General features: G+C 37.3%; 1 protein-coding gene across 2 annotated transcripts; it reads right to left on the reverse strand.

The window, feature by feature from the left end:
- Nucleotides 1-4,673: 4,673 nt before the first annotated feature.
- LOC121750226 (cinnamoyl-CoA reductase 1) lies at nucleotides 4,674-8,099 on the reverse strand. 2 transcript variants are annotated; one of them, XR_006039835.1, is made up of 6 exons: nucleotides 7,898-8,099; nucleotides 7,654-7,808; nucleotides 6,515-6,700; nucleotides 5,860-6,212; nucleotides 5,103-5,382; nucleotides 4,674-4,752 (listed from the first exon to the last, which is right to left on the reverse strand). XR_006039835.1 is itself a non-coding variant. In XM_042144718.1 (5 exons), exons 1-5 carry the CDS (start codon nucleotides 8,016-8,018, stop codon nucleotides 5,199-5,201), a joined length of 999 nt encoding a protein of 332 aa, XP_042000652.1. In that variant the 5' UTR covers nucleotides 8,019-8,099; the 3' UTR covers nucleotides 4,921-5,198. The 2 variants fall into 2 exon arrangements, 1 of the variants encoding a protein (XP_042000652.1); XM_042144718.1 differs by lacking the exon at nucleotides 4,674-4,752 and having other exon boundaries at nucleotides 4,921-5,382.
- Nucleotides 8,100-14,863: the final 6,764 nt, after the last annotated feature.

Consider the following 14,863-nt stretch of genomic DNA (forward strand, 5'->3'; position numbering starts at 1 on the left):
TAGAGAGCAATAGAGTGTTTGAAAAACTTGCCTAGTGGTGAGGTTAAGTCTATGACTTTTAATGATTCCTAAAGGATCTCGTTGAGATGAAGTTCTCAAGGAGACTAAGTATGACAAGATACTTAACGAGGAATCACCTATGTAAGTGTGAAGTGGGGCCGCTTCAAACTATACACTTATGAATTCAAAGTGGTGTCCAAGGCCTGAAATGAACACAAAACGTGAGAACGGATGAGGTTGATGTGTTTAAGTGTTAACATCATTGTCTCGGTGCACGCCGTGGAGGAATAGTTCAAAGCATCGCGCTACTAGTCCGCCTGTGTATCCGATGGTGTTGACTATGGATGGTTCAAAGCAAAAAACTACCTATCCTTATGCTTACATACCTCTTGAGGGTTGAGCTTGTGTCTGCATACATATGCATTTGGCAATTTCCACTCATGTGGGGGATTGTTGGAATCGTGCTTGGTCAAATGATTTTTGACTAATAATAAATATTACAAGACATTTAATTTTGTAAAATTAAATGCAATAACGTCGATCTACGTTCCGAGTAGATGACCATAGTATATTCATTTTCTCAAATCCGATTCCCGGTGAGTGAGAAATAATATATTAAAGTTGGTCACAATAAAGCTAGAAATGAGCTATGTGAAAAGACTAAGTGATTAATTAACTAAGTGTTAATTATCCCACATCGGGGATGATAGACTTCTTTGATGAAGTATTTAATCAGATGAATTATTATGTGTAATAATTATCGTGGAATAAGACGGGTGGCAGAGCCCACACGCGTGCACACGCGCGCGCCGCCGCCGCCCGCCCGTGAGCCGCGCACCGTGCCCCGTGCACCGGGTGCCTTGTGCCTTGGATCTTGGCAATTGGTCTTTGGGTGGTCTTTGGGCTGTTCTTTGGAGCTGGTCGTTGGAGCTGGTTCGAGCCCCGCTTATTCTTTTTAGACAACCCCAAACTCCACGCTATCCTCGACGGGTCTGGTCCCGCTGGACCCCGACGCATGACGGGAGACAAAAGGTTCCCGCTGGATCCCGACGCATAACGGGAGACAAAAGGTCCCCGATAGACCCCGACGGTCCATGGTGTATCCCGTCGTGTCTCTTCAGCTCCCACTGGCTAGTACACCAGTCAATAACCCCCGGCGATTACGGTCAAGCCATCATGGCACACATAATGGCTCAATGCCCTGCAGGTAGACTTGGCCTATAAATAGGCATGCATCCATTGCATTCTAGAAATAGAATACACAAGCATTTCTGCATACACGCTCTCTCTCTCTCTGCATATCTTCCCGTCGAAGCTCTGCCCCCGCCTTACTCCCGTTCGCCGGAGCTCTGTTGCTAGCGGTGCTGCTACTTCAGAGACGAAGCCGTTTTATCTTTGGGGACGACACGCCAAACCGAGAGCACTACCGGGGCGTATCTCGTCTTACGGAAAGAGGACTCCTCGACTCGGCTTACCGCTTTCCACAGATATTTTCCTGTGTAATTGTTTTAGTTTTTCCGTGTAATTTTCCTTTGTTTATTTTCATTGTAATTTTCGCCCGGCAAGACTTGTATCTCATTTCGACAACATTACAAAGTTGGCAATAACAAGAGCAACCTTAGGCCATCCACAACGTTGTTCCTATACCGTTCCTATACCGTTCCTTAAACCATTATTTGAGGGCCCCACTGTACTTTTTTACTCCATTCCTTAACTAAGGAACGGAACCTGCAACCCTCCGTTCCTTAACCGTTCCTTAAATTACTATTCATTCAATTTCATTTTTTTTTATTTCCAACCCAATTCAATTTAAGTAAACACACTTTATTAAAAAACAAACACACTTTATTAAAAACACACAACATTAACAAAAATTTAAACTTTTAGAAAAATAAAAAGCACACAATTAAAATCCTAAAAAAATAAAAAGCACACAATTAAAATCCTAAAAAAATAAAAGTACACAATTTTAATAAGTAGAGAGGAATAGATGTGTGTTTGTGATTGAAATGAGTATGAAATAGGAGTATTTATAGAGTAAATAAATAAATAAAAAATAAATAAAAATACAAAACGGATATAAAAAAACGGTCACATTACCGTTGTAAAAAAAAATTATTAAATTCGAATTTTTTTTAAAAAAATTTGAATTATTGCGTCACCGGGACGAAGTCCACTCGCGGGGCAGCGAGTGGGCTTCACGCGTCGAATGGGAGGCCGCCACATCGTCTCGGCGCGTGGCGGAACGTTTCGTTCCGTGTTCCTCCGGAACGGAACGCGGCACGGTATGGGAACGGAATGGCGACGGAACGAGGCCTGCAACGCGTGCCGCCGCGGAACCGTTCCGCCGGAACGGCATAGAAACCGCAACGGCACAGCGTTGCGGGTGCCCTTACTCTTGGCAACAAAGATACTATTGTTTTGAACATATAATATATCAGAGATAATTAATCACGCCACACAAGATTAAATGTGTCACGTCAATTTCCACGATTGTTGGAATGACTCATCGTGAAAACATTACACTTATTCAAGTGGGAGATCTTTGAAGGAAAGCCCAGGTACAACGTACTTAGTTAGTACCTATGACTATTTGAAAAATATCGAAATTTGAACTTCAAATAATCATCACAACTTCACAGCCATAAAATTAGCGTAATAGAAAAACTGAAGACAATGATGAATACAAAAAAAAAATCCCCGGATTAAATCAGTTTAGATCATTCATAATCCATTCATTCACTACACTATTCATACACTGACAACACTTTTTATTTAATCTTTTACTCAACAAACAATACTCTCACAATCCACCATTCTCTCACTTAACTATTTATTCCACAAACGAAAACGCGTAAATATTTATTGATCTCATTTTTTATTTCTTTAAATTAAAATGCAAAAATAAAAAATTCAAACTTCAAAGTACCATTTTATTATTTCAAACTTCAAAGCGTAAGATGCTCGGTAACTGGTGACGGAACCAAGAGATCTGGAGCTGATGAAAATTGTTCAAAAGTAAATCAGTTCAAATATATGTGGCCCCTTCCAATTGAGCCTTAACAAGGAGTAATATACATAAATGAGATACTACAAAATTTTTTCAGTATTATAGTAGGAGATGGTTGTTGGCATCCATTTATCTTTATGCCCAAGGCAATCACATCTCTCACTAATGACCAGAAATAGGTGGTGGATAACTGGATATAGAAAGAATGGCGTTGATGTTGATTTTGATCATATCCTTAGTCTGCATACTGTAATAATCTAATTAGTCATTGCAATAAAACTAGTGAAAGTGACACACCAATAACTCTCTGTTTCTCAGTAAATCAATTGCTTCATATGTAGCATAACAAGTGGTTCAATCATAGTAATACTATTTGATTGTCATTCCTGGTATGATCGCACAACATACAATCAAGCAAAATTTAATCTTAAGGGATTTAATTTTGTTCTCGGTTAAAAACAAGTTACGCAATGTTTTAAAAACCGGACCGGTAAGTGAACCGGTGAAGCTACTGGTTCATGATTCAACCGGTCGGACCGGTTTAATCACTGGTCGAACCGTTTTACTATTACAAATATGTATAATTCAATTTATAATGTAAAATATAGTGTCCAATATAATAAATAATAAAATATGATCAATAATGTATCACAAAGACTTTCAATCTTACAAATAATTACTCCCTCCGTCCCACATAATTTGGGACACTTTGACCGGGCACGGGTTTTAAGAAATGTAACGGAAAAATGAGTTGAAAAAGTTAGTGGAATGTGGGTCCTACTTTTATATATTAGTTTTATAATTAAATGTGAGTAGGAATGAATTAGTGGAATGTGTGGTCCACTACCAAAAATGGTGAAATGAGTCAAATTATGTGGGACGACCCAAAATGAAAAACTGGGTCAAATTATGTGGGATGGAGGGAGTAGTATATATACAAATATAAAACATTAAAATTTAGTGAATATAATAAAATATACAAATTGTTAGTTAGTGTGAACAAAAGAATACTTTATTATCAATAGTTAGGCTACATAAATTAAATATATGTTATAAAAATATATATTTAATAAATAATAAACTATAATAAATAAATATATTGAAAAAATCGAATCTTACTATAATATAACGATAGTAATAAGCGTTATAGTAATAATATAGAAACTAGGAAAGTATAGATAAAATTTAGAGGATGATAATTATATATATCATAATAAATAATTACATAATAAATATAAAATAAATGAATTATTAGTTGGTTTAAATAAAAATATTAATATTCTATGTATAACATTGTTTAATGTTCTTATTTTTCCATGTGGGGCTTGTGGTGGAGTGATTAAACTCTTCTTAATTGGAGTGCAGCTCATGAGTTCAAGCCCTTCCAACAACAAGTTTTTAAAATTTTAAACACAAAAAGCAAAAACCGGTTTCCGGTTTCGCCCTTCCAACAACAAGTTTTTAAAATTTTAAACACAAAAGGCAGAAACCGGTTTCCGGCCAGATCGGTCCAATCGGCCGGTTCAAACGGATCTCGGTGGCTCAAACTCACACTGGTCTAAATAGGTAAATCGGACCGGACTACCTACCGGTTCGCGGTCGGACCGGTCGAACCGGCCGGTTTAAACGGTTTTTAAATCACTGCAAGTTAACAAGTTGAAAATATAGTTAAACATATTCCAATAAATGCGAAAGTAGCAATTCAACATTTCTTTTATGCATTTCTTGCGTGTTAATTTCACCTAACTCGATAGTGATAGAAAGAAAAGGCACTCAGGATATGGAGTACATCATATTCACGGCCACATAAAGTGGAATAGAATAAAATAAAATTTAAAGAAATATGTGAGTGTGACCATATTATTTAATAATATTCGCATAGCTAACCAATCCAAAACGCTGTTAATGAGTAGTATAACCATATAAAATGGTATAGTTTTATTATAGTGAGTTTTACATGACATGGTTAACACTTATAAATTTCTCATTGGCTCACCTTCACAAGAGAATCCCTTTCGTCGATGAAATTACATGTCATTTTGATCATCAACTTTTTTTCTTCACATAAACTTTTGGGAAAAAAAAGGAACAACAAATAATGCCATAATATAATTGATAGTACTACACATATTCAAGAATTAGGCCAAATTATAATATGATTTGGACTTTATTCAAGTCTCCAAATGGGTCAAGACTGAATACGAATGGGCTCCTCATTCTGAATTGGGATTGGAATATGGCCTTTTTCTTGAAGACTCTTAACTGTGTCGTATAAAGTTTGCTTCACTGGTGTAAATTCAAGCCCCAAATCCTTCAGCTTTTGGTTTGAGAACTTGTATGGTTTTTTCCTTGGGTTTTTTTCATCAGAGCACCTGCATCATTCAAATTATATACGTTCATAGCGGAAAAAAGTATAGTAGAAAGTTGTGCAACCTTTATCCCACCCAAACAGGGGAGCAATTATTAGTGGGAAAAATATGTTTTATTCAATGGCAAAAAGGGCTACCCCACTATGATCAAAAAAAAAAAAGTATGCAACCATGATGGATTAATATTTGGTGGATTGGGGTCGGTTTGGGTCCATTTTTGATAGTGACCTAAGAGTTGGTGAAAACTCTTGGAACAGCACAAAAAATGGTGGATTTCTTGAAGTGGAGTATACTTTTGTCCATGATGATTGATGCCCACAAGAAACTTCTATTGGTTTACTAATACTATCTTAGTGGGTCAAATCAAAATACCCAAGGCAACTATAAACGTATTACCAAGAAGCATATGTGGTTAGTATTCATTTCATGCTTACCTACTCCACGAAAAAGAGACAGTCAAACAAAGACAACGAAACTCACTTGGTAGGTATGGGATACTCCGGGAAGAATTTGGCAAGAATCTCCACCACTTCGCCTCGGTGGAGGACGCTCTCCGCGCAGAGGTAGCGGCCGGAGGCCGCGGGAGTCTCGTACAAGAGGATGTGGGCCAGCGCCACGTCCTTGACATCGACGTAGGCTTGAATGGAGTTGGCGTAAGTCTTGGCTGAGCCAGTCAAATATTTGAGTATGTGAAGGACACTAGCATTCACAGTTGGTTGGAGAAGTGGGCCAAGCACCAAAACAGGGTTGATCACCACCAAATCCACCCCTAATTCCTTAGCTTCATCCCATGCAGCTTGCTCTGCCACAGCCTTCCCATAGCAGTACCAGTTCTGTACACAACATGCCCGGAATTAGTGGTGTCATCTTCACTAATTACTATAAATATTTTATTCCTATCTTATTATTGTATGCTAATATCCCTCGTGCCTAACATGATAGAGACTTTCAGAGGGCACCAAGGAGACAATCATCATGGTCACATATCGACAATCGATAAAAGTTAGATAAATATATTTACACGCGTAGGGAAATCATAACATGACCAACTTTTATTTTGTCAATCAAGTTGCCTCTTTAGAAATAAAGTAAGTTGATAAGATTTTGATTATTTAAAAGTTAGATAAATACAAACCTTGGTATTTTTGCAAAACTCAAGGTCGCTCCAGCAAGTTTCGTCGACGACTTTTTCAGGGTCTCTGTTGGGATCCATGTAAATTGCACCAATTGAGGAGGTTATCACGACGCGGCGGACCTTCGCTTCCGCCGCTGCGCGTATCACATTCTTGGCGCCGTTAACAGCCGGTTCCACCATTTGTTCCTTTATTATTAGCACATAGAAATTCATCAAAAATTTTGCAAACCAAGTATACCTCGTGAATTGGGTAATCATATCTATAGGTAAATGTATACACTAAATTTAAAAGCCATATTATTAAGGTGAATTCAAACCCAACACCTTGGATTCATACATTACCACTAGGTCAACTCATATGCACTTCACGGCGGACTTGAACCCAAAACACACATTAGTACTTTTTTTTTATAGACACTTCACAATGGACTTGAACCCGAGACATACTTTTTTAATAGACAAATGAATTCAAATTTAAAAACTGTGTCACGGTTACTTGAACCCGAAACCTTTGGGATATTACGCACCACTTTATTAAGTACTCCCTCTACATGGCACACTTGTTTATATTATTCTCTCTTATTTTAATTTTCTACACATTAACTATTTATTACTATCATTTTTTTCAAAATAACTGCGAAAAAATGTGTCAAGAAGTAGCGTGAGAGGAAGTAATAATCTTGTTCATAAGTTAGGTGAATTACTCTATATTTTTGTCATATCAAAGCATAGGTTGCCATATCTATCACATATGTATCGTTTTGGGTACACATAAAGTGATTTTTCTAGTTTAAATTGGATTGTCTAAAATAAGTAAAACAGTAGTAGGAATATTAGTATACATTTCCTTGGTGAGTAGAAAATTAATTATCAATTGGAAATCGTGAAATCCGAGAAAAATCAATGCTCAAAAACAGAACCAGCAACAGTGATGTCAATTTCCAATTCGCTTCACCGTGACTCTTCTCCACACGTCAAATTGAATATGCACACTACCAACAACCCACCGCCACCCACCTGAGAACCGCTGTGACGTAAACATTCAGCCTCTCTCTCTCTCTCTCCCCTCTCACTCACACACACGCAATTGCAGATTACGAGCTTAAGAGAGAGCAACAGAATCGATTGGAAAAACTTACTGGATCATCGGTGACAGGCGACGCAGTGTGGAAGACGCCGTCGCAGCCATTAATAGCTTCGCGCAAGCTCTCATAGACGTTGAGATCCGCTCTGCACAAAATCAGCCTCTCATCCGCCCCTTCAAGCTCTCTCAAATGCGAATTCTTCGGATCATCTGGAGAAAAAATTAAATCGAAGACATTAACAAACAAAGTCGGATGCAAAAAAATTGAAATCGATTTCCATAAAATTCAGCAATTTAACCTGGATTTCTGACAGTTCCTCTGACAGTATAGCCTTTCTCTAGGAGGAGCTTAACCAGCCACGAAGCAATGAAGCCTCCGGCGCCGGTAACGCAGACGAGTTTCCCGGGGACAGATGGCATAGTGGCGATGGTGGTTACCGCTTGTGAATTGTGATTCTGTGTGTGTTTATGTTTTGTTTGCGTGTGAGTGAGGGACACAGAGGCGCGACCATGATTTATAGAAGGAAAATAAAATTCGTCACTTTACCTACCACGATGCTAAAACAAATTGGAAATTAGTGTATAAGTTACATTTTCGAATTTTTTAGAGTGAAAGAATCCATTGCAATTGTGGAAACAGAATCTTTTTTATTTTATTTGCCTAAATCTGATTTTTTTTAAAATTTTATTTGCACAATAAGTATTAATGTGTAATTTTTTATTTGTCGTACTGATTTACTATAAAATTAGTAGTCTATATTCAGACATTCATCATCTATATAGTATTGGAATTGCAATTAAGTAATTTATTTTATCAATATAATGCAATAAATTGTTACTATACTATATATCCATTAGAGCATCCGTAGACGTAAGCAGGACGGCGTCCGTCCGTGCCAGCGGCACGACATCACTGTCCGCCGATACGCTCTTGCTGCTTGATGCATTGAGCACGTCCGTGTCAGCGAGCAGAGTACGTGGCAACCTCCCATTGGCCAACGGCATAGCCGTTGGCAATTTAAAAAAAAAATTAACAAAAAAATCGGATTTTTATTAAAAAATAAGATTAAAAATAAAAAAATGTAATTTTTAATTAATTTAAATATTTTAATTAATTATGTAATTTTTAATTTTTAGGATTTTAATTATGTAATTTTTAATGTTTAGTATTTTAATTATGTAATTTTTAATTTTTTTGTAATTTGTAATATTATTACGGGTATTTTAATGCATTTTAATTTTATGGAAATGTTTTTATTTAAATTGAATAATATAATGGTGGGACCCTTGAGCTTGTCCTTGCGGAAGAGCACGGATGTGGGTGTTATGCTCTTACCTAAGAGCATCTCCAATGGAGGCTAGCGGACCGGCTACCCGATTCCCGGCGCAGGCCGGTCTGCTAGCCGAACCATTGTGGGCGGCGAGCGGAAAAACGACGAGAATTTCAGCGAGCTCACGCCGATGCGCTCACCGATCGGCTGGCCGCCATTGTAGGCGGCGATCGGCCAGCACTTTTTTTTTCGAAACACCATATATACGTGATTTGCACGTCATTTTCATTCGCACCGCTTGTTTTAACGAGTTTTCTCTCTCACTTAATTTTTGTACAAGAGCAATAAAACAAAATGGAGAACAACGAGTCTACTCCAGTGACGAGCGGGTCTCAAACTCCCACGGTACCCGTGGGAGGTGGATGGGGTCCGATGGCCGGGTATTACAACATGTACCCTTGGATGCAGATGATGCCGGGGTGGGCAGCCGGGATGCAGATGATGTCGGGGTGGCAGCCCGGGATGCAGGGGACGCCGGGGGGACAATGTCCATCGCCCCAGTTTTGATTTTTTGACTGCTTCTTCGCACACATCTACCCCATCGGAGACGCAGTTCACTGGGTGTGAGACTTTCTCCTTAGAGAAGTTGTGGATAGATCTCGAGGATGCGGACACTCCCGTTCAAACGGAGAGAGTAGGGCGGGGTCGGGCGCACCAAAGAAGAAGAAGGGCAAGGGGAAGGGCAAAAGGGTGGTCGGCGAGTCGTCGCAGCCGGCTGATGACGACAGCCCGGCACGGAGGAAGTGGATGGATGCGGAGAACGTCGCGCTGTCCAAGGCTTGGGTGAGTGTTTGCGATGATCCCCTCCATTCGAACAATCAGAGGATCGTCAACTTGTGGGCTAAAATATCAGCAGCCTACAAGGCATTTTGCCCGGAGGGGAGGCCACACAACGGGGAGGAGTGCCGGAAGGGGTGGGACCGAATCAGGGCTGCGGTCTCCCAATTTTCGGGCTTGTACACCAACGCCCTCCGCATGCAGACCAGTGGCCAAACTGACGAGGATTGCAGGAGGATAGCGGAGAAAGCCTTCCCCATGCCCGGGCTTTATAAGGAGTTCACCTACCCGAACTGCTATGAGGTGCTGATGGACTCCGATAAGTTTCGGGCAGGTGTCGATGCTGGCTGGCCGAAGAAGCAGCGACTGAACTATGCCGGTGATTACAGCGGCGGTTCCCACGACCTCCCCGAGGATGTTCAGGATGGTCAAAGGCGGGCGCAACGGGTAGCGATGGGGGTCGCCCAGGGGTCCCAGGAGGTCCAGTCGGCATCCCCCCAGTTGGCAAGTCGCCAACCGAGCTCGCCTTCTTCGCGCGTCAACAAACGCGGGCTCAGATGCCGCAGATTTGGGGGTCCCGGATAGCGGCGACAACGGCGGTGGCGACGGCGACGGCCACGAGGAGTGAGGCGGAGGCGGGGGCTAGTGTGTGGAAGAGGGGTTTTTTTTTAAAATTAATGTAATTTTTTTTAATTAATGTACTTTTTTAGTTTTACTATTATTATTGAATTTTCTCGTATCTGTGTCGTAAATTTAATTCCATATTTTGTGTGATTGTTAATTATTTATTTTTTATAATTTTGTTTATTATGGCTAGCTTATTGCTTGTCCAGTTGTTTGTCCTGATGATGTAGCAATAGGAGTTTTTAATGCTGATGATGTGGTGAGAGGAGTTTGTGGCTAGCCTATAGCTGGCCTATTACCACTGTGGATGCTCTATGAGTTGGGAGTAAAAGTGGGACCGGGCTATATCTGGCAAGAGCACGGATGTGGATGCTCTTATATCCAACAGTCCGGCTTCTGTCAGTGCGGATCCCAAAACTAGTAAAATCCAGAGACATTTGTATTTAATATACAATGTCCGTGTGATTTAGTTTAACGTTAGAATGGTTATGTTTGTAGTTCACATGTCTTAGATTTGAATTAATTATAGTACTGTTTGTTGTCACATGTCTTAGGTTTGAATTAATTATATTACGACCTTTAAAGTCATACTCATTTTGTCTGTGAAAAAATATTTTGTTTTGCCATTTTGAAATTTCCGTTACTTAAAATTTTATTTACGTTTTTTCATTTTAAGTAAAAAGTTTCTGTCGTTCAACTCACTAACTCTTTTCACTATTTTGGAATGTTCGTGGTATAGTACGATTTTAATCCATTCTATATAAATAGTACCATAACAAGTAAAATTAACAGTCGTAAATGTTATTCTTGAATTAATTTGCAGTTAAATGTTAATCTTCATGAATAATCTATAGTCAATTAGAAAAAAGTTTACTTCACAATCCAACCTGCAGCCAGTTCCAGTTCCAATATATGCAAGGTTAAGAAAGAGAGTAAGATCTCATCGACTAAATCCTTAAAAACAAGCCGTTCAATGTCAAGAATTTAACACCTGAGAATTGAGATACTAATAAGATAAATATTCTAGGCCTTTTCACAAGAAACTTATCTACGGAGTACTATAATTTTCACGATTTACAATTTACTCACACGCATAAAAAAATAGTATTGTATGATACCAAAACATCAAGAAAGGAATAACTTTAATACTAGTAGTATTTAGTTCATGGAGTAATTACTATGTACATCAAGAAAAGCATAATATATTTCTTCACAATTTAAATTCCCATATTAATATTAATATTAATTAAAAAGCACAACACATACTTGTTGCTGCATGCAAGTTGGCAATATTATTCACAATACATAAAAAATGTTATTGCAATTTCTAATTTCAAAAAATTCATAAAAATCAAAGCTCGATTTGCCCGTTTTCTCAATAATTTCAAATAAATGAATAAAATAACAAATCAAGCTTTGATTTTTATGAATTTTTTAAAATTAGAAATTGTAATAACATTTTTTTATGTATTAGTAGAATCAAACGGAGTATATAAATCGAAACAAACAACGCTAAATGTGCGTGAAACGAGAGTGATGCTCACATAAAGAGCTCACGTACGGTATGTAGCATATCATTTCTCTAATGACCAGCACCATTACTACATTCAAAGAGAGTTCTAAAGAATAAGAACAAGCTCATAAATATTGATATCTCAACCGATAACCAATAGATTCAATAATAACCAAGAGATTAATTTACCAACGAAATAATGTCATTAATGACATGAGAAACAAATAATTAATTTTGATGGGGTTGGTTCATGTCGCCGTTGTTCTAGTTGTATGCTTTAATTTGAACCACGCCGGCCTTGAATAATTATTTAGGGAAACTTATTTATTTTCCCATTGCAGCAAAAAAGGCGATTCCGTCGCCTTGGCGGCCCCCACACTCCGGCCCGATATTATGTGAGGGGGTTCAATCAGGGTACGCAGTAGCCCGTTAAGGGGGAGGCCCTAACCCACTGGCTGCCAGAAGCCCATCTCTCAAGGCCTCACACTTGTGCCTGAGAGATGGAAGCAACTACACGACAGCAGTGGGATTCGAACTCAGGCTCATTGCAGCAAGATCTGCCCCTCCGTTGCCAACTGCGCTACGCCCCCTGCGGGCAACTTATTTATTTTCCCAATTACCACTTGATGTGGTATACTCCATATTTGATGTGGAATAGTTAACAACCAATTTGGAATATGATGAGGAGTCAATAGTGGAGGGCATCTCTGCCATTTAGACGTCAAAATTTTGTTCTGTCATTATAGTAGAGCGGTTATTTTCCTCGTGGTTTATTTTAAACTTTGCATATATATGAGAGAGACATACATATTGAGAGCACATGTTGATTATATTTGCAAGTGAAGATCTTGTCCCTATCCATAACTAAATGTCGAAATTTATAAGCTAAATTAAATAAAGAATCAACCAAAATCGGAGACTTGGAGATGGTGAGATAGATACGGAGTAGTACATTTTAACAAATTCAAAAGTGGGAACATTTAAAAAATAATCGGAAATCATTCTGCTGGATAATATTATTAGAACAAAACTTTGAAAGTTGGTGAAGTCAAAAAATTCAGAAATTCTGTTGCCCACAATTTGCGACGTTAAAAAACTTGTGTTTTAACGCGTTGTGCAAGTCCAAAATTAAATGAGTTATCTCGAAAAGCGAATTTTCTTCTATAAACATTAAATGAAGCAGCGTTAATATTTTGTCAATAATATTTTGTTTAATTGTTAACCACATTTTACCTCCTTGATTTTTTGTTATCTCCGATTCACCGTAAAACTAAAAATTTAGCCTTAAAATTTTGTCAATAAGTAATGAGTGACAGATATTTAAGTATTACACTATATTTTGAATTGTCAAAAAATGATTTTTTATAGTAATAGATGAAACTCGAGAAATTATAAAGCAATTACTTAGTTATTTTATTGTTTCCAAATATAGAAATGTATTATCTAATCATCTTATTTGGAACAAATTAAAAAGAAACTTGATTCATCTTAGCTGGAAGAATGGAGGTAGAGGTGAATAGTAAATTAGTGTGCGATTATTAAGCTAATTGAGTTTAATAAGAAAAAATAAAGGACAAGTTAATAGACCATGGTTTATTTAGCTTCCACCAACTTAAAAAAAAAATAAGAGTATGTGTTTGCATATTAGTAGAATGATTAATCTTCAATGTTAAAGATTCAAAGTCCACCACAAAAGACCTTTAAAAATTCTGATATTTATCAATAAAAATGCATGTATCTACATAAAACATGTGTGTTTGCATGTGGTCTTTAAAAATTTCTTGTTGATTTACAAAAAAGGTTGTATTTACATATTGCTTTTAATTGGTTAGATCTTGACAATGGTTGTTTGAATTTGTCTTGGCCTTCTTTGGCGACTCGTAAGCCCAGAGTAGACTTATTGTTTTTTTGTTTGCCCTTTTCTACTAAAACACATCAAAGAATAGTAAAATGAGAGAATACCATATTGTTTCATGAGTTAATAAGGAGAGAATAAAGTAAGGGAAATGAGAAATAGTAAAAATGATGTTGTTTTCATTTTGAAAAACATTTCATTTTTAATAGGACAACCTAAAAAAGAAAACGTTTTGTTTTTAATGAGATAGAGAGAATACTCCTTACTCATAATCATCCCAAAATAACTGAGTCATTTTATTTTGGAATCTCAAAAATTATATTAACAGTCTTATTTACACTTTCTTTAACATTCTTACTTTAATCTCTCTACTCTTAACCTCTAAACACTTATAGTATTTCTTAATACCAATGCCGAAAAGAAATACTCAAATTAAAAATTTAAGTACTACATAAAATTAAAATGGGCTTTTTTTCGATTGGATGGCTTTAGCATACCCCAACTTTTTCAGTGTTTGGCAAACACGAATTTTCGAGAAAAAAAGTGTTAGATTTATGAGCATAGCAAGGAGTGGAAAGATACCGTATATCATATCAAAAATGTAAATACCACATGCCATCATACCATATCAAAATATTGGTATGTGCTGTTACCCAACTGATTTTAATATATAGTAGAAGTTTCGGTATGAAACATTTTCAATAAGGTAACAAATTTTTGGTATAGTAGTAGTATTTTTTTGTTTTCCTGCACACAACTATGATTAAAAATGATCACCATGAACCTTTGTCAACCTCTCCTTTTTTTAGGAATATGTTTGTGAAATGTCCTCTCACACATCCAACATCCGAGAATAAAGAAGACTCACTAGTACTACGATGTTAGATGATAATTATAACAATAATAATTGAAAATAACTTTTGTTTTGTTCAAACACATAGACAGAGATAAAATATCGATTAATAATAGGTTAATTCCACTGGCATAAGTATGCAACGGCAATTTACGAATTAATAATGCTGCAAATGAGAATCTGAAATCTTCATTATCTTGTACGCAAAATTCTTTATATTCTAACTAAAAAGTTGTTAGTAAAAATTCAACTATATGTAGGTATATAATTTTTGTATAATGTCAGATATTTGCATAACAACCATTTAATTTA

Source organism: Salvia splendens, chromosome 10, assembly GCF_004379255.2.
Source record: "Salvia splendens isolate huo1 chromosome 10, SspV2, whole genome shotgun sequence".
Lineage (NCBI taxonomy): Eukaryota > Viridiplantae > Streptophyta > Magnoliopsida > Lamiales > Lamiaceae > Salvia > Salvia splendens.

What these genes read in the sequence shown, in the direction of transcription:
- LOC121750226 (XM_042144718.1), bottom strand. Translation starts at nt 8,018, where the DNA reads ATGCCATCTGTCCCCGGGAAACTCGTCTGCGTTACCGGCGCCGGAGGC. An exon ending in CGCCTGTCACCGATGATCCA is followed by an intron (nt 6,701 to 7,653) that starts GTAAGTTTTTCC and finishes CTAATAATAAAG; the next exon opens with GAACAAATGGTGGAACCGGC. An exon ending in GAGTATCCCATACCTACCAA is followed by an intron (nt 5,383 to 5,859) that starts GTGAGTTTCGTT and finishes TGAATGATGCAG; the next exon opens with GTGCTCTGATGAAAAAAACC.